The sequence below is a fragment of the Narcine bancroftii genome, chromosome 3 (genome assembly GCF_036971445.1).
Source record: "Narcine bancroftii isolate sNarBan1 chromosome 3, sNarBan1.hap1, whole genome shotgun sequence".
Classification (NCBI taxonomy): Eukaryota; Metazoa; Chordata; class Chondrichthyes; order Torpediniformes; family Narcinidae; genus Narcine; species Narcine bancroftii.
Genome location: NC_091471.1, coordinates 203,215,166 through 203,240,443, shown reverse-complemented (window position 1 = coordinate 203,240,443; position 25,278 = coordinate 203,215,166). Strand labels below are relative to the sequence as shown.

Sequence of the window (25,278 nt, the reverse complement as noted above, 5' to 3'; positions counted from 1 at the left end):
ACAGATTGCGGCTGAATTTCAGATTTGACTCAAAACAACTAATTTTTCAGGAACTTATCTATTTAGGATCCTGAAAAATAACAGTTATTTCAAGTGAAAGATAAAAGTCTGCAGACACCATGATTGTAGTAAATACATAGAAATGCTGGAGGAACTCAGGAGGTCTCACAGAGTCCAAAGTTGTATCACTGACATTTCCGGCCTGAGCCTTTCTTCCAGCTATGAGTAAAGAGCAGGCAGGTGCCTGAATTAAAAGAGTGGGGAGAAGGAAAGAAAGAGCAGAGGGAGGAACACAGCCAAAAGACGAAAGGTGCTAATTGGAGGAACAACACACATCCCACCTGGGCACCCATCATACGAAAAGTATTAACATCGACCATTGCCATTAGTCTCTGCCCCCCTTCTATCCTCATTTCTCTCTTCCTTGAGCTCTACCTCTCTTATCTTTTCCCTTTCTCCTTTCCGCCAGTTCTGCATTCTCAGAGCCAACCCCTCCCCCAATTAATTCTCATGTCCAATTATCACCTTTATAGGTTGATCTGTGCTCCTCCCCCTGCCCTTTCTTTCCTTTTCCCCAGTCTTTTAATTCAGACACCTGCCTGCTTTTCACTCATACCTTGAAGAAGGGCTCAGGTCCGAAATGTCGGTAATTACAGTGCCCTCCATAATGTTTGGGACAAAGACAAGTTTTTTTTAAATCCTTTATTTACCCCGGTGGTCCACAGTCTTAAATCTGTAATCAAACAGTTCAGATGTAATTAAAGTGCACATTCCAGATTGTATTCAAGGTTATTTGTATACACTTTAGTTTGACCATGTAGAAATTACAGCACTTTTTAATACATAGTTCCCCCATTTCAGGGCACCATAATGTTTGGGGTATTTGGCACGTGTTTGTGAGTACCTAAATCAGCTAGATGTCCTTTAGATTGGTTGCTTATGGAATTAATATAAATATGTGGCTGATGGTGGCTGCTGAGAGTGGTCTCCTCTACTGGGCACACCGCTGTTCTGTCTGCCTCAATAACGCGGATCCCCCAGTGGCCACCCATTTTAATTCCCCATCCCATTCCCTTGCTGACATATCTGTCCATGGTCTCATGCACTGCCAGACTGATACCACCTGCAAATTGGAGGTACAACACCTCATCTTCCAACTGGGCACCATTCATTCACTGATGGTAATGATCAGCCATGATCTAAAATGGCGGTGCTGGCCCGACGGGCCAAATGGCCTACTCCAGCTCCTATTGTCTATTAATAGGACATTAATATCAACTTCTCTGGCTCTCATTAAACCCCCTCCCCACTTCTTTGCCTGTTTCCTTCCCCCAGCTCTGATTTTCCCTTCCATCTCCTTTCTCACAAGCATAACTTCTCACCTCACCCCTAATCTTACCCAATTAATACCTTTTATTGGGTCACCGGGAGAGAGCATGCCAGCGGAACCAGCGCAGGGACTGACAGCGGTAGTTTGTTTTTATAAAATGTTTTCTGCTATAGCTAAGCTGCTTTTATTTTTTTCTTGTGAATTACAGCATATTTCAATAACATTAAATGCTTACCCGTAAATAGACAAAAAATAAAATCTTCATATTCCCAGCTGAAATTTGGGTGGGGGGGGGGGGGAAGGAGAAGGTCTTATATGGTAATTGAGAATTTTGCATTGGTCCTCACTGTAGAAACTGTAGAAGACATCAGCAGTAACCGGACTTTCAAGGATATCAGGGAAGAGAGGTCAGCGCTGTCATGGTTGCTTGGGAAGCTGGAAGTCTAAGGGTGTAGATAAATTTCCCAGACCAGATGGAAAGCACCCTCAGGTTCTTGACTAAATGGTGCACCAAAAACAACCTTGCACTCAATACCACCAAAATCAAGGAGTCAATTGTTGACTTCAGGAAGAGAAAACTAGAGGTATACGATCCAGTGATCATTGAGGGATCAGAGGTGGAGAGGGTTAGCAAATTGAAGTTCTTGGGAATCTCAGAGGATCTTTCCTGGACCCAACACACTAAGAAAGCTGAAGAAAGCATGTCAGCTCCTCTACTTCCACAGGAGTTTGCAGAGGTTTACATTGGCAAATTTCTACAGATATACGTTGGAAACGGTGCTGACTGGCTGCATCATTGTCTGGTATGGGGACGCCAATTCTCCTAAGCGTAAAGCCCAGCAAAAGATAGTGTTCACAGGCAAACCCTCTTCATCATCAAGAACATCTTCAGGGAATGCTGCTGTCAGAGAGCAGCTGCAACTCATCAAGGATCCACCCTGCACATGCTGTGTTCTCACTAGAAAGAGGTAAAAGTGCCGCAAGACTCGCACCACCAAGTTCAAGAATAGCCACTACCCCTCCACCATCAGCCTCCTCAACAAAAACCTCACTCAGGGACCCATTTAAGGACTCTTGTGTACTTTATTGATGTTTTTGTCGACAACGAGATAGACAACAGACTCGCCAAGGCAAATAGCGCCTTTGGAAGACTACACAAAAGAGTCTGGAAAAACAACCAACTGAAAAACCTCACAAAGATAAGCGTATACAGAGCCGTTGTCATACCCACACTCCTGTTCGGCTCCGAATCATGGTCCTCTACCGGCATCACCTACGGCTCCTAGAACGCTTCCACCAGCGTTGTCTCCGCTCCATCCTCAACATTCATTGGAGCGCCTTCATCCCTAACGTCGAAGTACTCGAGATGGCAGAGGTCGACAGCATCGAGTCCACGCTGCTGAAGATCCAGCTGCGCTGGGTGGGTCACGTCTCCAGAATGGAGGACCATCGCCTTCCCAAGATCGTGTTATATGGCGAGCTCTCCACTGGCCACCGTGACAGAGGTGCACCAAAGAAGAGGTATAAGGACTGCCTAAAGAAATCTCTTGGTGCCTGCCACATTGACCACCGCCAGTGGGCTGATATCGCCTCAAACCGTGCATCTTGGCGCCTCACAGTTCGGCGGGCAGCAACCTCCTTTGAAGAAGACCGCAGAGCCCACCTCACTGACAAAAAACAAAGGAGGAAAAACCCAACACCCAACCCCAACCCACCAATTTTCCCCTGCAACCGTGTCTGCCTGTCCCGCATCGGACTTGTCGGCCACAAACGAGCCTGCAGCTGATGTGGACTTTTACCCCCTCCATAAATCTTCGTCCGCGAAGCCAAGCCAAAGAAAATATTGCACACCTTGTTTACATTTATTTATTTGTTTAAATGTGTACATTATCTGACTTAAGTTAGGTTATTAATGTTGTGTTGCAATAATTACTTTATTTTTATTTTTCTTTAAATGTAATTTCTTTGTTTCATTCATGTAATAAAATCTTTAAATAAAGTTTCAAAAAAAAAATGTGTACATTATGTACAGGCTTTTTTTTCACTACCAATAAGTGGTAATTCTGTCTCGCCCGCAGGAAAAAGAATCTCAGGGTTATATGTGATGTGATGTATGTACTCTGACAATAAATCTGAAAGAAGTAGAAACAGAGATTGTGGAGGCATTAGCAATGATCTTCCAAGAATCAACACATTATGGCATGCCAAGCAATATCTGGAGGTCCATTACAAGATGGGCCAAAGTCAGCATGGTTTCCCTCAGGGAAAATCTTGCCTGACAAATCTTCTGCAATTTTTTGAGGATATCACAAGCAAGCTGGACAAAGAAGATGCAGTGGATGTTGTACATTTAGATTTTCAAAAGGTATCTGACAAGGTGCCACAAGATGAGAGCCCATGGAATTACAGGAAAGAGACTCGCTAAGATAGAGCATTGGCTGGTTGGCAAGAAACAGAGAGTGGGAATAAAGGGATCCTATTCTGGTTAGTTACCAGTGATGACCCATAGGGTTCAGTGTTGGGGCAACTTCTTTTTACATGGTATGTCAATTATTTGGATTGTGGAATAAGTGGCTTTGTGGCCAAGTTTGCAAAGGATAAAAGATAGGTGGAGAGCCAGGCAGTGATGAGGAAATGGAGAGGCTGCAGAGACACTTGGAAAGATTAAGAGAATGGACAAAGATGTGGCAAATGAAATGCATGTCAGAGAGTTTATGGTTATGAACTTAGTGAGAAGGAATAAAATGGTAAACTATTATTTGGATAGGGAGAAAATTCAAACTTTGGAGGTGCAATGGGACTTGGAAGACCTCGTGCAGGATACCTTAAAGGTTAACTTCTAGTTTGAGTAGCTGGTGAAGAAGGTGAATGTAATGTTGACATTCATATCTAGAGGAATAGGATACAAGAGCAGGGATGTGATGTTTTGCCTTTGTAAGGTACTGGTGAGGTTCACTTGGAGTGCGGGGTACAGATTTGGCCACCTTATTTAAGAAAGAATGTGCTGGCACTGAGAGAGTCCAGAGAAGATTGATAAGAATGATTCCTGGAATGAAAGGATTCGCAGATGAGGAATGTTAGACAGCTCTTGGACTGCACTCCTTGGAGTTCAGAAGAATGAAGGAGGACTTCATAGAAGCATTTTGAATGTTGAAAGACCTGGACAGGGTATATATGGCAAAATTGTTTCCCATGGTAGGCAAGTCTAGAACAAGAGGACACAACTTCAGCATTGAAGGGCTCCCATTTAAAAGAGATGCAGAGATATTTCTTTAGCTAGACAATGGTGAACCTCTAGGATTTGCTACCAGGGGCAGCTATGGAGGCCAGGTCAATGGGTGTACTTAAGGCAGAGAATGAGAAGTACTGTATCTAAATAGTTAGAGTATCAAAGGTTATGGGGAGAAGGCAGGGGAGTCAGGGTAGTGGAAAAATGGATCAGCTCATGATAGAATGGTGGAGTGGACTTATGCTCGTATATCGTATATCTTTTGGTCTTACTTCCCACTATTTCTATTATTTCCTGATTGGCAGTAAACCCTTGGGTCTCCACTATTTCCTGGAGGGATTTTCTGTTTTCTCCCATGAAAAAAGATAAAATATTTGTTCAATTCCTCAGCCATTTGTTTGCTCCCCATTATAATTTCTCCAGTGTTTGACTGTAAGGACATTCAAGAACCTTTTCCTTTCTTTATAGGGGAGTGGAGGACTGGAGCAGGGCACCAGAAAACAGTGAAACCATCTCCAGTCTGAGAAGGAGAAGCAGAGGAGCTGACCCACAGGACAGTGACCACGGTGGTGGACCAGTGAGGGGGCTCTGCGGCTGAAAGTCCAATGCATGCAGCAGGCTGCTGGCAACTCGAGGAACCCACGGAGGCCGTGGGGTGCTGGAGACTGCTGTCGAGAGACTCGCGCTGGGCTGCGGACTACAGGAGATTGGTTCAAAACTGGCTGAAGAGGTATCGTAACCAGGATGCGAGGGACTGCCGAAGGGTTCCTGACCTGATTGGAGGTTCCAATCTGGAGCTCGGGTTGCCACTGGTTTGGAAGGGACTGGTTTGGAGTGCTGGAGGCGAATCTACGGACACTCACTGACTCTGGGGGGACTCTCTTTCTCTGATTGTAAGAGGCATTTCAGGCAATTTCTGCCGATGGTGAATTTGTCTGCCTTACAGCAGGCAAGAGCAAATACATGAAATATGACAATGTTTTATTTCAATGACAATAAATTGAATCTTGAATATAGATGCATGGTACAAGAAGACTCACTTAAAATTTGAAAAGAGGAATAATTAGTATTCTACAGTTTCAAACAACTCCTGAATTCTCCGAACACACCTTTGAAAATATATCTAAATGGGGTACTTGTGAAAAGTTATCCAGGAATATGGATTAAACAAAGGCATTAAATGCACACAAACCCCAAATACTTCTTCTGGAGAAACAGAATTCAAAAGCTGAAGCGATATTGAGTGTGTGTGCAATCATGGACGGGTCATGTTCAAGTGTTTCAGGCTTTCTCTTACAAAAGGTTGATAGAAGAATTGGAAAAGAAGGTGCAGAAGAGATTTTCAAGAGTGATACTGAAACTGAATGGTTTCAATAATCATGAAAAAAGATGCTTCCACTTGTAAAAAATCCAAATCTAGCTGCCATTCCCAAATCCAATAATAAATTCTAGAACAACCTCTGGTCAGAGAACTATTCCATGGAACAACGCCTGGCAGTATAGGAGTGAAAAACAAAGAGATGTGGAAATATGTAGTTATTTGAGGTTATAACTAGTGCGGGAGATAGAAGGAAGCAGTGGACATTGGATTTTCAAAAGGTGCTGCATAAGATAATGATGGATAGAACTGGGTGTGACGCATTAGCACAGATAGAGGATTGGGTAACCAACAGAATGCAGAGGGTACAAAGGATTGTTTTTTTTGTTTCCAATCAATTATTCCAAATGATCTGGAAGAGAGAACAGAATGTAGTATAACTGAGTTTACTTATGACATTACATTGAGTGGAAAAGCAAATTGTTTAGAGGATACAAAGAGACCGAAGAGTGATATCGATGGTTAAGTGGGTAGACAAGGGTCTGGCAGATGGAGTAAAATGTTGGCAAATGTGAGGCTATCCACTTTGGAAGGGAAAATGGAAGATCAGATTATTATTTAAATGGCAAGCAATTGCAGCATATTGCTGAAGGACTTAGGAGTGCTTGTGCATGAATCACAAAAAGTTGGTTTGCAAGTTCAACATGTGATCAAGAAGGCAAATGGAATGTTGGCCTTCAATGCAAGAATTTGAGTAGGGAGGTTATGCTACAACAGTACTGGTGAGGCTGCATCTGGAATATTGCATGCAGTTCTGGTTTCCTTACTTGACGAAATAATATACTGACCTAAATTTGGAGATGGCCCAGAGGTGGTTCACCAGATTGATTCCAGAGATGAATCAATCTTAGCCCACGAGGAGAGATTAAGTCATCTGAGGTTCTACTCGCTTGAATTTAGAAGAGCAAGAGAGAATCTTATAGATATGTATAAAAAATTATGAAAGGCATAGATAGAGATAGGTAAGTTGTTCCCATTGGAGACCAGATCTAGGGGACATAGCAAAAAGAATAAGGGTAGTCGATTTAGGATGGAGTTAAAGGTTAACTGCTTTTCCCAGAGGGTGGTGAATTTACGTAAGTTGCAGCCCACTGGAGGATACCTCAGTGAATCTATTTAAGACAAGGTTGGATAGTTTTTTTTTTTATAAAGTAGAGGAATTAAGGGATATGGGGAAAAGACAGGTAAGTGGAGATGAGCCTGTCATCAGATCAGCCATGATCTCATTGCTCTTATTTTTTATGCTCTTATGTAGCTCTATGGAACAGAAACATCAACATGGATCTGTCCAGCCAAATTAAATACATCGTAAAATTCTATGAATTACATTACAGTTTGGCAGTATAGGTATTAATAAAGCAAAGTTAATGAGTTTTCAGTTGTGGGAAAATTCTCATTCAGGTATCTTCAGAAATAAGACTTAAAAGCTCCTTCCTGAATTTTCAAAAATTGGTTTGTTGCAGTCTTACAATTTTGACAGGTTTAAAAGAGTTCAGCAAGCATCAAGTGGAACTTTAAAAAGATGAAGCTGGCAAGTTTCTCCTCAACCTTAAAAGTAGCCTATCATTTCTGCAGGTGATAATCAAATAAACAAAGGTGTTTTAGCCGACATTTTACCTTGAGTATTTAGTTCCATTTTTTAAAATTCTATAATTCCATTAAATATTTTAACACAGGCAAATTATAATTAATTAATAACAGATAATTCCATTGATAAATAAACTGATCCATCTTCTTCTCACTAATCTGAGATAATTCAATATTAGCCCATATCAAAGGTTTATCCACTTCAAACATCTTATTAATAAATTTCAGCTGTACTGATTCATAATAATTCTGAAAATTAGGAAATTGTAAACCTCCTAATGCATCCTTCCAAGTTAACTTCTGTAATGACACCCTTGCCATTTTGTCTTTCCACAAAAGCTTCCTCACCAAAGCATTCAAATCTTTAAAAAATTTTGAGGAACCCTACAAGGAATGCTACAAATTAAGATTTTTCCTTTTACGGTTAATAATCAACTTTTGAAGTTGTGGGAACAGAAAGGAATTAAACTGGTAGAAGATTGTTATGAAGTGGGATATTTTATTTTCTTTCAAAGAATGAAAGAGAAATATGAAATATCTTCGAACACTCTTTTTTCTTATTATCAAGTTAAAGCGTTACTATTGGATAATTTTTGGTGTACCTTAAGGTTACCTAGACAGTCTAAATTTGAAATTTTACTTACTGATGGTGGCAAGAAAGAATTTATATCTGAGATGTATGCTTTATTACAGAATAAAATGCTTAAGCCAGACATTCATAAATCTAGATTAAGGTGGGAAAAAAATTTGCTGTATCTATTTCTCAGGATAATTGGATGAATCTATGTGAGGATAGTATGACTAAAATTGTAAATGTAAGGTACTGATTGGTTTATTATAATTTTCTTCATTAATTATATTTAACTCAGAGAAATTAAGGAAATATAAATTTATTTCTTCTGATTTATGTTTTAGATGCCATAAGGAAGTTTTTGGTTATGTGAGACGGTCAAACCTTTTTGGAATAAAACTAGGGAATTTTTAAAAGTTATTTTCAAATTTAAAATTTCACTTGATCCTATGGCATTTTTATTGGGTTATATTAAGAAATTGAGTTTGGAGCTAAAATTAGATAAATTTCAAATTGCTTTTCTGAGAAAGGCCTTAGCTGTGGTTAAAAAACGTCTGGCAATTACTTGGAAAAATGAGACAAACTTTATTCAATGATGGCATTTGGAAATGAGATCTTGTACTCTGTTGGAAAAGATAACATATAATTTACATAATAGTTATTCCTTTTTTGTTAAAACTTGGAGCCCGTACATGGAGTATATGCAGTTGAATCATTAATATTTTTTCTCCCATACACTGATGGTGTTATCCCGAACCACAGCAAATAATTGAAGGGTGTTATGTTATTTGATCTCCTCTTCCTTCCTTTCTTTTGGGGTAGTTTAGAGGGGGGTTGGGAGGGGTGGGGGTTGTGTGGGGTAAAATGTTATGTATTTGTTTGTACTTTTATTGTACGATTTATTATGATTAATAAATAAAATTTTCAAAAAAATTCAAATTACTGCAATGTTGCTCTGGATTTTTGCATCACCTTGCGTCATTTTTCTTGGACTGTGTTGGTCAAGTGGTGCTGCAATGATTATTTTCATATTGTCATTATCACCAACTTTATCTACCTTCTTATCTATTGTTCCAAGAGAACAAAATTTCATAGGATTGGATTTCTATAGCTTCACTCGTATGCTGAATAAACTGTTTTTACATACACAAAATCTTGCCCATGTCAAGGGCACTGAAGTGAAGGTGCAGATAGCTTTAAACTCTTAAGGATAAACATCGCCAATGTTTTGACCCAGTCCAGGCACATTGGCGAGCCAGTCAAGAAAGCACTCCACACTTCTAATTTCTTAAAATTCTGAGGAACAGCAGCACATCTCCCTTGTCTCTCATCAACTTTTACAGATGCCCCATTGAAAGCATACTTTTTGGATGCATCACAGTGTGGTATAGGAGCTACTCTGCTCAACATGGGAAGAAGCTGCAGAGAGGTAGTGAATGCAGTGCAGAAAATCAGGCAAATTCCCTTCTTCATGGACTCCACCTACAGTTAGCATAGCGGTTAGTGCAACGATGTTACAGTGCCGAGACCGAGGTTTCGAATCCCGCACTGTCTGGAAAGAGTTTGTAAATTCTTCCTGTGTCTGCATGGGTTATTTCCAGGACTCTGGTTTCCTCCCATCATTCAAAGGAAGGAAAGGGCATGTTACCATGTTGTATGTCTACATTTAAAAATTTAAATTAAAAAAAAACTAGATTCAAGGAAAGGCAACTAACATCACACCCTCTACATCCTCTCTTCACCCTCCTCTCATCAGGAAGAATGCTAAATAATGCGAAAACATGCACCAATAGGCTTAAAGTTAATTTCTTCCCCACAGCCATCAGGGTCCTGAATGAACCACTCAAAGTGCTATCATGCTACCCTTGTTTGGTACTAATTGATTACTTTTGTTCTAACTCTGTACTCTGTAAATTGTGTTCTTTATACGGCTCTATGAATTATTAGACTGCTTGCAAAAGGATGCTTCTCATTGTACTAGGTATAATATGACAAACTTAAACTTAATTTAAACTACATTTCTTTCATGCACCCATTGAAATTATGGGAGCTCTAAGGATATTATTTTATTTAGTATACATTAAAACTTCAATTGATTGATAAAAATGAACAGGGTTAAATATTCAGTTAAAAAAAACTTCGATATATCTATTATTTAACTGTGCAAACTCCTTACAGACCACAACCTAATTCAATATTGTTAGTGTACCAGTTGCTACTTGTATTTTCATCAATCCCAAAAAAAGGATCTCACTATAAATGATCAACAGTTTTGTAAATTGTCACTGGAATTTCAATTTAAAATTGTGATCCATAATATTGTTTCTCTCTGAAGTCAAACCAGTGCTCTGTTGTGTTTTCTTTTTAACTTTACATTTGTCACCTCAGCCTACACTGCACCACTTCTGTGAAAATCTTTGGCAATATTATGGTAAAGTGCCCTTAAATGAGCTGGTTCTGCTCAATAATCAGAATTATAATGTGTCATTAAAGAAAGTGCAAGTCATTTCCCTAACATTTAATGGATAAAGAACAGAGCAATAAGGCACAAAAAAAAAATCATAGTTCAACTCACACTGACTTGCTTTTAAATGTATTTGCTACTGGTGCCCTTGACAAAACTTATTTTTCAATGCACACAAGGTATGAACTTATCCTGAGAATACTTGGAAACAACTACACCACAATTGCTGGCCTACATTATGATCCTTTGTCCAATGCAATGCAACATTTTCTTCTGGGAGGTGGGGGAAAGGGGAAATTGCTGGTTGTGTGGAAAGAAGAAATTGTAAGAGAATAAATAGCAGGAGCTCAACACAGATTTTAAAATATTTTTAGCTTTACAATACAACATTAAAAGGTCAACAGGTCAACTGAGGATGTCATCTCCACGGCACTTCACTCTACTCCGACCAATTTGGACAGCCCCAACTCTTATGTCAGAATGTTGTTCATTGTCTTAAGTTCGGCATTCAATACTGTGATTCCCTCCAAGCTGATCACCCAACTTTGACAGCTTGGTATCAGCTCACCCTTCTCCAATTGGACCTTGGGACATACTCACTAACAGACCCCAACCTGTTAAGTTAGACAACCTCTCCTCCTCCATTCTCACCCTGAGCAACAGCGCGCCTCAGGGCTGTGTGCTGAGCTCTCTTCTGTACTCCCTTTCACATATTATTGTGTTTCTGTACATGGTTCGAACTCTATAATCAAGTTCTCAGATGACACTACAGTGGTTGTCCTGATCAGAGGGGATGATGAGATGGCCTACAGCGACACGGTCTAGTGCCTGGCCGTGTGGTGTGGCGCCAATAATCTGGCCCTTAACACTCTGAAAATCAAGATCATTGTGGACTTCAGACATGCTGGGAGTCACTCTCATATCCCTATCAATGATGCTGTAGTGGAATGTGTATCAAGCTTCAAATTCCTTGGTGTCCACATTTACGATGACCTCACCTGGCCCCTGAACTCCTCCATCCCGATCAAAAAGGCACAACAGGACCTTTATTTCCTGCAGAGCATCAAGAAAGCTCACCTCTATCCCAGGATATGGATGGATTTTTACTGTAAGCATTGAGAGCATACTCACCTACAGCATCTCAGTGTGGGACGGTAACTGTCCCATATCGGACCGTAAAGAACTCCAGTATGTGGTGAAAACTGCCCAGTGGATTAGCAGCACCTAATTGCCAACCACTGAGACCATCTATCAGAAATGCTGCCTAGGCAGGGTGAAAAGTATTTTTATACTTGTTTGTTTGCTGAAGCGCTTGCTTTTATTCGCAGTTACTTGCAAATAGTACTATTCTTTGCGCTTCTGGTTAGACGCTAATTGCATTTCATTTATTTTATATCTGTGCTTGGCACAATGACCATAAAATTGAATCTAATGTGCAGGGAATGGAGCAAGTGTGTTCAAGGACTCCATCAACTAGGGCAGGAGGGAATTTTAGAACTATACCAAAAATCATCATTTTGAGAACAGAACATCTATATGTGGGAATATAATAATAACATAAACATGTCTCACGGAAATCGGATATGAGACAAATAATAGCTAAACTAACAAAAACAATTCAAATGTTCTTCAAGTTGAAGCCATAAGCCCTTAACTTCCATAATACAAGGGGTATTGTTTAACATTTCTCTTACCAATGAATCAATCTTTTTAAACTATTTCTATTCATTTTAAACAATACAATTTAAAAATACAATGAAAATCCATTGTGAAGTGTTATACGTGGATATTGAACAATCATGACAAGTATATAAATTGAAAAACACATCCATAAATCATAGTCTGGGTAGTATATTATATTCAAACAAAAAAAGAGAAAAAGGAAAAAAGAAAAAAAAACAGCCCTTTCCCTTACCACCGTTGTATGATTTTATATATACATATACTTAACATTGAATAAAAACAAAGGGAGAAAAAAGGAATTAAAGAAAAGATATATAGTGCATCTCTGATTATCCAAAATTGGATTTTCTGAAATCCTCATTTATCCAAAATTTTTTGGGAGCTGAAATGACGTCACAGGTTGGAAAAAAATTCACTTGACCTGAAATTGGAATGACAATTGTCCTTGTTTCAGGTAACTCTCTTCCTTCTCTCTTTCCATTTCTTCTTTATTGACTTTTCTCTCCAACTTGTTCTCAAACTGCGCACCGCTGTCTTCTAGCCGCAAGTGGTCAAAAGAATCCCTTGTCCCGACGTCATCAAGAAAAGCAGTCTCCCGGGCAGGAGGGGGAACCTGGGGCTCAAAGGCATTCCCTCACCTCCCCTCCCCTCCCTCCTTGGTACACTTGGCTTTGACTCTGAACCTTCCCTTTAGCCTACTACTGCACACGCACACTGCACTAGGCCTAGGGGAGGATTTGGAATTGGGACTTGGGCATCAGGGGTTCCGGTGACTGGGGAGACAGGAGCCTGCCAACTCGGCAGTGAGTATTTCACCAGCCCAGGAAGCCTCCCTGTGGATTGGCAGTGATGGTTGGGAGGTCTCAGTGATCAATGGCTGTGTTGGGGTCGTGTTGGGGATTGGTTGCAGCCAGTCCTTTTTTTTGTGAGAATTAAACACTATTTTAATGCTTAAAAGGCCTTCTCTTATTGTTTGTTGTTGTTTCAACATTGATACAAGTGATTTGCTATTGCTACAGGGCTGCTTTAAAAAAATGACCAGTTTTCTGAAAAAAAAATTATCCGACAGTGGATTAATTCCACATGGCAATTCCTGGACAAATATGCCAACATGTGCCCTGCTGATGAACATCAGAATCAGTGACTAGCAAATTCAGGGTTCATACACTCACATATTCCAAATATGGCAGGACTTACTCAGATAAATGCTGACAGATCAGCTTGGATCAGCTAAATGAATTCATTACATGTTTTACTCTGAAGAATATCTGGATGCTGAAAAATCTGAAATATCACTTTCCATCTTTCAAGATTATAGAAAATTTTAAAGAGTAGGAAAGTTTTGCTCTTTTCTGTCCCAATTTCTCACAACATTTAAGAGAAGGAATAAATAATGAGAATATTTTAGTATAACTCAGATGAAGAGGAGGAGGAGGTTACAAACTCCAATTAGAATAACGTTTAAACTAAGGTCTGAAAAAGAATTTCACATTTTGTAAAGGACCATAAATGGGAATTGTATGATGGATACGTATTCCTTGTTTACCAGAATGTTAAATTCATGTATTCAATTTCTGGGTGATTAAGGGAGGCTGGCAGGGGAAATGACACTTTAATCTTATTGTGATCACAAACAGTTCACGAACAGTTCAACTGAAGTCACTTGATAGTTATCAGCTTTGCAAAACATGGTTAATTTTCCAATCGCCATGCCTGTAACAATCAGCTCCTGTCACCATGAGAAGACAGAGAAAAAAATAACCAACATAGCTAGTCAGTTTATACTAAAATTAAGCACTGATAGAATAAAGTTAATGAAAATAAATCAGAAGCCAAATAACTTATTGTCAAGATCAATGCCATAGAAGTGATTAGTGAGTCCACCAGCAACAGGTGGAGATGAAATTAAAAAAGTTAACTCAAGACAACCTAAGCCTCACCATGTTGAGTAACATGTAGAGATCAAAGTCAAGCAATTGCCTCAGAGTATCAATTGCTCAGGGCACTGGAAGCTTACAGCAAGAACAGCTCAAAAGTTAGGGACATTCTAAAATGGTGTCTGCAGAGGTTTCAGGAATGTTCTGGCCAAGAAATTCCACAGTTATGTCAATGGAAAATTCAAAAATATGGTGGCAATAAATGAAGAGAAGAAAATAGAGATGACTTGGGCACGTTCTGCCTTGCAGATTGCTTACAGAGTAGTTCACAAATGAAAGTTACAATTGGAGGTAGGGGGAGTTGGCAAAACGCAAGGCCAAAATTTGATGCAATTTGCCAAAATGGTATCCCCATTTGTGAGGTTACAAGATTTGTGTGTCAAAATATACAGGTAAAATGAAGATGGGATCGTTCATGAGTGAAAGTTCTAATGCTATAAAAGTGCTATTACAATAGAACCTCACAGAGAAGAGTTCTTCCTGCCACATTTCCTTTGTTGAGGAATTCAGCTCTATGATGGTTGGGATGCTTCTTTTCATTCTGACAATGTACCAAGCAAAAGTTGCATCAACAAGCAGAAAGGGTGGTATTCAACTGTATACAATATCTGAAGTTGCACAAATATAGTTTTTTTTCCCCCAGAAATAAGTTATATAGATGGCAGAGGGTTAGGAATTAATATCCAGATGGCAATTTCATGCGGACACAATTTCATATTACTCAGCATCATATTCACCTTCAGACATACCAGAAATAGTTAGTAAATGACAATGTCGTACTCAATAATTGTACTCCAAGAATTTTTTTTTTAAATTGTGAAAAAGCATCCCTTCAGTTATGAAGGACTTTTGAACTGAAATGTTACCCCTACTTCGGTTTTCAGTTGCTGCCTAATCTGCAGCGTGTTGTGTATAAGAGGCCACCCTGATGTACATCATGATGCCCACGTCATGATGTCACCCCCCCCCCATATCTCTGTATGTCAATAGCCATGTTATTCTGATGGTATTAAAGAATGAGAAAAGCACCACATCTCTGAGTCCTCATTGTGTAAGTGCATACACAACACTGAGTATGTTCAGTTTTCGTCTTTTATCTGCATGAGCAGGACTTTGTACTTATTAACACCCCCGCTAAGAATGCGCCTGAAGAAGCAGAAGCGGCCCTTTAAATTGCCATTCAGGTGGCAGCATTGAAAGCGCAGCGCAGGCCACCCGAAAGGACAGCTGCGCCGGGATGTGCATCTGAGCACATTCCAGCTCCTGTCCCTTGGGGTGTCGTCAGGATGGCTGGCTGTCAGCTGGGACAGCCAGCGTGGGGACGCCCCGCACGGGACGTCCCCACACTGATCCCGCTGCCCCGCTCTCTCCCCACTCACGAGGCTGGAACAGCCGGCGGGTGAGAAGGAGGCTGGAGCGGTCGGCGGAGGAGTACGGGGGCTGGAGCGGCCGGTGGGGGAGAACGGGGGCTGGAGCGGCTGGCAGGGGAGTACGGGGGCTGGAGCAGCTGGCGGGGGAGGAGGCTGAAGTGGCCAGCGGGCCAGAAGGAGGCGCTAGAGTCAGATATCAGCATTGTTTCAGCCGGACCCCTTCTCCCCCACCGGCCGCTGCAACCCCCTTCTCCCCACTCCCGAAATCAGTCCCCACAATGTGGGGATAGCTCACGCCGGCCGCCCGACAGTGTGGGGACTGGGAGAGGAGCTGTCAGGTGCTGGCCAGCTGACTGTCATCTGAATACTGCCGCTTTTAGGTGGTTGCATTCAGATGGCTGGGGAGGCCACTGTGCTGAGGGGATTATCCCTCTCGGAGGAAGGCTACCAACCTCACCTTGCAGACGCCTCCTGCACATTCACGTGACTTTCCCACAGCCGCATTTTGCCAAAATATGTGGCTTTACAAGCTGGGCAATTGGTCATCTGAAAGTGCCTTGTGATATTGATCCAGCTTTCCCCTCTCCTACTTGGCCTAATTAATGCACTGCACCTTCTATCAGGCACAAAAGAATATAGGCATCTCAACATAACTATATCAGACCATTAAAAACAAAAAATGTCCAGATTGATACATGAACTTTTCAAATTCTGTCTTGAAGATTTTTTTTGGAAGTTCCTGGATTGACTAGAAATATATTCAGAGGCACACCGTGACAATATTCCAATCTCTCCCTCTCCCTTTCCATAGCTTCAGGAGGGAAATTTCACCAACTAGTCTTGATATGTAGGTGGTATTTTTGGGACCAGCCAAAAAAAAAAAGCCTGTGCAAGTAGCTTTAGAAAATAACAGAATACTGGCTACTTTATGCCTTTTATTTACTGATGTAGTCTCTATTCAAAATTTACAAAGACTAAATACAGAGAAGCTAATATTGAAAAATAATTAGAGTACATTATTAGAAAAGATATTTCTTTAATAGAATAAGGATGGAGAATCAAAGTGTGCATGTTTCCTCATCACCTGAACTCAGCACCCTCTCACAAACACATTAAAAAAAAAACCTTTTATAAACTACAAATAGAGGAACAAAATAAATTAACAGAACCATTTGGAACAGTAGAAATACAAGAGATAATAAAAAAATTACCAAATAATAAGACACCAGGAGAGGATGGACTCCCAATAGAATTCTACAAAACATTTAAAGACTTATTAATACCACCCCTCCTGGATGTAATCAACCAGATTGATGAGACACAAAACTTACCAGATTCATGTAAAACAGCAATAATTACAGTGATACTAAAACAAGGGAAAGATCCACTCTCATCAGCGTCATATAGACCAATATCTTTGCTAAACACAGATTATAAGATAATAGCTAAACTATTAGCAAACAGATTAGCAGAACAGGTACCGAAAATGGTAAATTTAGACCAAACTGGATTTATCAAAAAAAGACGCACAACAGACAATATTTGTAAATTTATTAACTTAATTCATGCAGTAGAAGGAAATAAAGCACCTGCAGTAGCAGTTGCTTTAGACGCAGAGAAGGCCTTCGACAGAGTAGAATGGAATTATTTGTTCAAAGTATTGCAAAAATTCAGTTTACCGGAGAAGTATATTAATTGGATTAAAGCATTATATAAGGGTCCGTTAGCGAAAGTGACAGTAAATGGACATGTATCAAAGCAATTTAACTTAAGCAGGTCAATGCGGCAGGGATGCCCACTATCACCGTTATTGTTTGCGCTAGCTATAGAACCATTAGCAGAATTGATAAGAATAGATAATAATATAAAAGGAATAAAAATAAAAGACAGGGAATATAAAATCAGTCTATTTGCGGATGATGTGATAGTGTACTTAACAGAACCAGAACTATCAATAAAAGAATTATATAAGAAATTGAAGGAATATGGAGAAGTGTCGGGATACAAGATAAACGTAAATAAAAGTGAAGCAATGCCTATGAATAACGCGGATTTCTCAAAATTTAAGAAGGAATCCCCATTCAGATGGCAAATGCAGGCAATAAGATACCTAGGTGTGCAAATAAACAAAAATCTAGGCCAATTATATAAACTCAATTACAATCCACTAATGAAAAAATTACAGGACGATTTAGAGCATTGGAAAGAGCTACCACTAACACTGATAGGAAGGATAAACTGTATTAAAATGAACATTTTTCCAAGGATACTATACTTATTTCAGGCATTGCCAATACAACTGACAGAAAAATTCTTCAAAGAGTTAAAGAAAATAATAAGGAAATTTTTATGGAGTGGGGGGGAAACCGAGGATAGCACTAGATAAATTAACAGAATGGTATAAACAAGGAGGCTTACAATTGCCAAACTTCAAAAATTATTATAGAGCCGCACAATTAAGATACCTATCAGATTTTTATCGAACAAGGGAAAAACCAGACTGGACGAGATTAGAATTAGATAAAATAGGGGAAAAGATACCTGAACACATATTATATAAATGGGACGAAAAATTGGTACAACATAGAACTTCTCCAGTATTACATCATCTCCTCAATATTTGGAAGAAGATTCATGTAGAAAGAAATAAAACAAATTATCAATTACCAAAACTAATATTGACGCAAAATAAGCTACTCCCTTTTACAATAGACAACCTTTCCTTTAGAAAATGGGAAAAAAAAGGGATTAAAAGAATAGAAAATTGTTTTTCAGGAAGTAGATTCTTATCCTTTGAACAAATGAGAGATAAGTACAATATAACTGGAGATACAGCGCTGGCATATTACCAACTGAGATCCTACTTGAAAGAGAAATTAGGAAGCAATTTGAGTTTACCAGAGGGAAGTAACCTTGAATATGTGATTACAGATACAATGTTAATCAAAAGATTTATAACTAATATGTATATTAAACTGCAAGAAAAGGAGAATGAGGAAACAAATGGTAAAACTAAACAAAAATGGGAACAAGATTTAAATATAAAGATAAAAAAGGAAACATGGGAGAAATTATGTTCTGGAACGATGAGAAATACAATAAATACGAGGCTACGTATGATACAATATAATTGGTTACACAGACTATACATTACACCGCAAAAGTTAAATAAATGGGACCCAACAGTATCTGATAGATGTTTTCGATGTAAAAAAGAAAGGGGAACAACAATTCATGCAATCTGGACATGTGAGAGAGTAGAAAAATTTTGGGATGATCTCAATCAGATATTAAATAAAATAACAGAAAACAATATACCAAAGAATCCAGAGATCTTTCTCCTAAGTAACATAAAAAATAAAGAATTTGGAATTGACTTGGAGGATGCACAAAAAAGATTTGTTAAGATAGCCCTAGCCGTAGCAAAAAAATGTATTATGTCAACCTGGAAATTGGAAGATAATTTGAAAATACAACAATGGTATATAGAAATGAATAAATGTATTCCATTAGAAAAAATAACATATAGTTTAAGAAATAATATTGAAATATTCGAACAAGTATGGGAGCCTTACATTAAATACAATAGCGAAAACCTACCGGGAACAAACATTACCTAAGTTGATGGAAGGAGAAGAGAAGAAAAGAATGGACTCAGTAGAATTTCTGGTGTATTTTTGTTGAATGACAACATTGTCTGACTGGCTTAATGCAACCTAGATTGTATACCTAAAATGGATGAGAGGGGGGGTGGGGGGGTGGCTTGGGAGGAGGGAGGGGGGGGGGGGAGAAAAAGACACTGTATATGTGTGAAAAAGAAAAAGTGTATACCATGGCTAACGTGATTTATGGTGTGAAAAATAAAAATTTTTTAAAAAAACCAAAAAAAAAAAACCTTTTATAACAATTCATTCCAATCGTTCCACATTCAGAGTCCAAGGATCTACCTGGTGGAAGCCACTCAAACCATTTTTGCTACAACTCTCAAATGCCTTTCTGCCAGTTTGACAGAGAAGACAGATGAAATTGAAGCTACGGATCAAATTTACCATTTCTTGGGAACCAAGCTGTCAATTATTTCCTAAATCAAATTGAATAGCAAAGCAATCAGAATATTATATTTCTGTTGTGGCTGCTACTGCTGAAGAGGTTACGGTCAAAGGAAAGAAACATTACGGGAGTGAATTCAACACTGATTTATTGTGCTGGCAGCTCTGCTTCTAAAGGGCTCAGAAGCCCATCTCTGATGTCATCAAGCCACCCGGCTGGTAACATTACGATCTGCTTCCTGGGATTGGTTGTTTAGTGCTATCCGGGGAGCAGCCAATCAGTGAGTCCCCTCTCATCCCGGGTGTGGCTGCTTCCCTAGCTCCATCCAATGGGCTGCCGCTGGCCAGCCCATCGGAGTGGGCGCTGCAGCCACGTGCTGCTAAGTCAAGCACCGACTTCAAAGCATGTAGCCCTTCTCGACCGGTTGTGTAGGCCACGGGCTCCCGATGTTGGGTCGCTGCATCTGGCATGACTTGTTCAGCGGTCTGCCACACCCCTCTACCCCTCCCCAAAGAATCAGCGCTCGACGAGGCCTTGTGCTTGGGAGACCTGCCCCTTATGCGTGGGGGTGAGTTATGTATTGGGTGGTGAGAGTCAAGGAATGTCGGCTTGAGCCAATCCAGGGTGAAAGTCTAATTTCTCCCCCCATATCCAAAAGACATGTTGACTCATTGTGTCATATAACTTTGTATGGGTCTTTATAAGGTCTCTATAGTGGGGGTCTGTAGTGAGGACGTGATGCCTTACCACTCATTCAGGCTCAATGGAGTTAAAGTGCAGCATCGCAATGGAGGGGACCTCAGCTAGAATCTGGCAAACTCATTGCTTGGACTTGCCACTAAGGTAGGTGGGGACCTGTCAGATTGGCACCTTCCAAGGGTCTGAAAGGTCTTTGCACGTACAAGCCGGCAGCCCTTGACAATGACAAGGAAGGAGTTGGCCCTTGTCCGGCCTGAGGTGAAGCTGGTGAATGTCTGCTAAAACAAATCGCCAAGTAAAGCCGAAATGGAGGGGGGTAGTACGGGTGCCACAAGTCCATATTGAAGAAATATTGGCAGGCAGTAACTCGCGCCCTGCCTTCCGGTGGCACGTGTTGGAGGTGGAGAAAGGACTCTGACCTCGGCCCTGGTGTCGACCAGGAAGCATCGGTCTGATACTATATCTCGGACGTAGAGAAGGCTGTTGAAATTTAAACATTAATTGTTTAACTATCAACAATAATATTTGACCTTGTAGTGTTATATGTTGCTTAAATATACATTCCATAAAGAACACAAAGCTTCTATCACTTCATCCCCTTTTACTAAGCTATCCTGACGATTTTCCTCTTCTCTCTGATCATGACTGCTGAGATGCAATTTATATTTGTTTCATTTGAAACTAAGGCATTAGGGAAGGAAATGATTGTGTATGATCAGGAGCGAAACTCACATATACAAGAAAATAAAATTTAAAAAAGTTTAAAACAAAAATCACAAACTATATTAGCAACAAGTCATTGATGCCAAAGTAATGTTAAACTATTGTTGTATCTGAGCAGATAGTTATGCATTCTAAAAGAGCAGACGTAGTTAAGTATTTTGATCATGACCCAGCTAAGTGCTAATTCGTTACATTTTCAATGGTACCCAATCATTTAGTGACATCTATACTTTTCATGACAAGTGATTATATATTTTCGGTAATAACATGGTAATAATTGTATTCTTACTGACTGAAGCCATAATATATCAACAAAGATAATTTGAAAGGCATACATTAGAAAATATTATTCTTCACCCAGAATACTTCAAACATCATTACACTTGCACAAGATAATCGATTAATTGAGAAGCAACACAAATACCTGAGAGTTGATAAAGAAGCTCTGATGCCATCTTCACTGATATATCTTGAGTGAAAAGCTTAATTTCTGTGAGAGGTATAACTTCAGGGGAATTCTGTGATTGTTCACTTTCCACTCTCTTCCAATTAAACGAAGGATTTGGAAATTGTAACATTGTGGAATCAGGTATTTCCATTGGCTCCTCTTTAATTGTTACTGCCTGTGTTCCTAATTCCTTTTTATTTTCAGCTGTAGTAGATTAAAAAAGAAAGGAAAGCTAAAAGTGTAAAATGGATTTAATACAAGCAACGTAATTACACAAACAGTAATGCATCCTGAAATTCAATTAGTTTGAACTGCAGAAGCAGGCCATTCAGTCCAGGCCTGGATTAACATTAAGCAAAATAAGCATGTACTTAGGACACCAAGGGAAGGGGGTACCACAGTTTTTTCCAGAGCCGGATTTAACATAGTTGTGGGGTTTGGCCAGGAAGAAAACCAAATTTTTAATCTATTCAGTGTTAATGTCTTGTCCGTTAGACAATGGAAGGGTTGAGGGGGAACCATTGTTGGGCTGTGTTTAGGGCATCAAGTTGACCTTAATCTGGCTCAGATTCAGTCCCTCATGGCCAAGTCGACTCTTTGAAAGACTCTTCAAACCTACTTTCATCTCGTTGCCTAATGTATTATTTCATCCCACCTCCCCAAGAAGAGATTAAATTTCCTTTTGCACCTGCTTCCCCCACCCTTTCAGGCGATGCATTTCTGATCATCACAATTGAACCTCTTTTGTTGAATATCTGTAATCCACATCTCTACCACCAGTGGAAATATTTTTTTCCTTTAATCAAGCCTGCTCAATTGAGAATATCACTACTTAATCTCTTTTAATATCATCCAAGGAAAACAAATGTAGTGCTCTAAACATTTTTTTTAAAAAGGGCAATAGATTCTGCTGCTTCACCTACGGTATTGAACTAAGCATTGTAACTATGCCAAAACACTATTTTACAATCTATACAACATATCAAAGACAATCTGCTTGTAAACTATAATTATATCTTCTGGATAACTAGATGACAACTTAATGTGTGGATCAAATAAATTCAACAACCCAGCAACTAACATGCTCTCATAATAACACAGCTATCCCAAAGTCCTTGCATGTTACTGCTCCTTCATCCTCTGCAAACAAAGCATTCAGTTTCCATCAGTTAAAAAAAATGAAAAGATGTCTCATTTTTTCACATTTTAAATATTCTATTTATAAATAGTGAATTTAATTACAGAAATATTCAGTTACAATCCACAGTACAGGTTATTTGTTAAATCGACAAGGTGGCAAAATTTGTTACATTTTAAAAGCTGATAAGATAGGCATCTCGTACAAAAAGGCTTTTGGTTTCTGGTCTCCAACCAATCAGAAAACTTTACCAAACAACTTTCCTCCATGACCTCAAATTCATCCTTCATCATCTAGCATGCATCACCTTCCATTTTTTTAATCCACTGGGCATCTCCCATACAATCTCTGGCCATTGGGGTATGAAGTGGACAAAAATATAAGCATGTTATACTTACAATTATGCAGAAGTTGGAGATAATAGAATGATTGAAGAAGGGTGAAATTAAGAAAAACTTTGATCAAGTTTGTTGGCTCATTGAAAAGCCAAGAAATAAAATCTTACAAAGAGTTACTGAATTTCAAAGCTTCATGAGAGACAAGTTAACTGCAACCTTCCAAAAAAACAGAATTAGCCTTATCAGATAAGGTTTTATATCAATGGTTTGCTTTGAAATGCTGGTAGGCACACAGACATTATAACCTATACTGATCAAAAAGGCCAAAACACTCAAAACATAAGATCACATTACTCTACAAGTTTCAAATGAATGGTGGTCATGTCTCCAGCTTTGGCCATGGCATCCAAAGGTTTGATATTTCAGATGAGATATTTTTTAAAAATCTGTTAATAAAGAGAATGCTGAAAAAAAAAACAACAAAATCTTTTGGATAAATACTGTCTCTTCCTTGAACATATCCAGATGAGACTAGTGATTGGTTTCGTTGCAGTACAGAATTAACTATGCAAACAAAAAATCAGCATCCAGCATTAAGAAAAATAAGGATCGTCTTACTGTCCTTGCTCGTGCCAGCACAGAACTCGGTCAGGATTTGGTGGTTGGAAAATACAACAAAGACCTTTCAAGGTCATGACATATCTACCAGCACAACCTAATGCTAGCATGAAATGCAAAACTTTCTTGCATTGGGTTTCCATTGTGTTTCTATGGCAGCAATGTAGAAACACATGAGAAAGGTTAGCAAGCCAGAATAAGGTGATTCCGTTCTCAATAATTGCAAAGCCCACATTTCTGAATATAAGTTAGTGTCTGGGAATGATTTCCCAGCGTCCCTGGCTCCCAATACAACATCCCTCATGGGATCAAGGAATCCTTCAAACTATGGAAATGCTTCTCAGGTGGAATTTCTTGTGCAAGTAGAGAGCTGTGAAGAATATAAGAATTTAATTCCATATAAGATGCAATTTATAATTTGGCATATGATTGAAATTACATGTAATGTTGAAGTTTGAAGAAAGGCTGAGTAAATTACTCCTGGCTATTACATTTGCATGCGATTCCTAGGAGGAAGAATAGTTTGAAGTTCTCAAAAGGTTGCGAAATCGTGAAGAACTCAAAAGTGCCAAATCTTTAAAATCACTCATTGAACTTGGATCACAAGAAATTGAAGAATGGGCAAATCTCCCAAAATGTTGTTAATCCTAACCAAGCCATGGCATCAGTCAACAAACCTGATGCACCAAAAATATCCCATGTAGAGAATGGAAAAGATGTTGACTCATTCATCATATTTTTTTTTGAGAATTTAATTTATTCTCTACAGTAAATGATGGAACAATTTTCTGCAGAAAAGGAAGTTTAGTTTTAGGGAGTCTAACATTAAAAAAATTACTGCATAGTGTAAGGTAAAACATCATGAGATGGGAATGTGTAAGGAGTTACCCTGTACAGGGCTGTAACAAGATGTGAATGCATCCTTGTACTTACAAGATAAGAGAGACATTGATGGATTGAGAGGCAGGAAGCTAGCAGGGAAAGGATAGCAACAGTTTTAGTCATTGGACAAGTAATGATATGATGATGTTCTAAGCACGTATCCAAGGGTATAAAAAATCACCATTTTGCTGATAACGGCAGAATGCATTCTCCGACTAACATTGTTAGTCGCAAGTGTTACAATCCGGTAATAAAGAACAAAGAACCCTGATTTCGACTCAGTCTGGTGTTTGTCTCACTCATTCATGAACAAAGCAGACCTAACAATAGTGCATTTGCAGCATGAGAAACCTTCAAGCTCGAAGTTTTCACCAACAATGATGTTCCTCTTCTGAGGCAAAAGGGCGTTTGTGTAATGTGCAAACACTAAGTTATGGTATACAATTCTGCAATTAAAAGTGAATACAGTACTGTAGTGATGGCTTCATGATAAATGTAAATTTAAATCTAATTAGTGTTATTTTAAACTACGACATAAAATGTGTGAGGATAATTTTTCACTGTTCCACTACAAAAAAAGAGATTACAAGTTATTTCTGAGTACTGTACTAACATATTATTCTGTAATCTTTAATGTTGATTTAATTGAAACATGATTGGCTTATGAGCAGGCAGCAGATTTTTTTTTTAATTAAAGCAGCACCTCCTATTCCCCATGGATGGCAAACAGTCAAGCTTTAAAGGTGCACTTTCACTGCTCAATAAAAGTAACTCCACTTTAAACATCATTCACATCCCAAACCTGCTCTTGTCTTAAAGTTACAACAGTATCT

General features: G+C 39.2%; 1 protein-coding gene across 16 annotated transcripts in view; it reads right to left on the bottom strand.

Moving 5' to 3' along the window:
• Window positions 1–25,278, bottom strand: part of znf827 (zinc finger protein 827) — a 145,214-nt gene that overhangs the window by 37,213 nt on the left and 82,723 nt on the right. For all 16 annotated transcript variants that reach the window (XR_011354068.1, XM_069926326.1, XM_069926332.1 and 13 more), the window contains one exon: window positions 21,446–21,673. Coding sequence is in view for 15 of the 16 variants with exons in the window: in XM_069926326.1 (XP_069782427.1) it covers window positions 21,446–21,673 (228 nt within the window). In the remaining variant the exon portion in view is untranslated. The remainder of the gene's footprint in view (window positions 1–21,445; window positions 21,674–25,278) is intronic.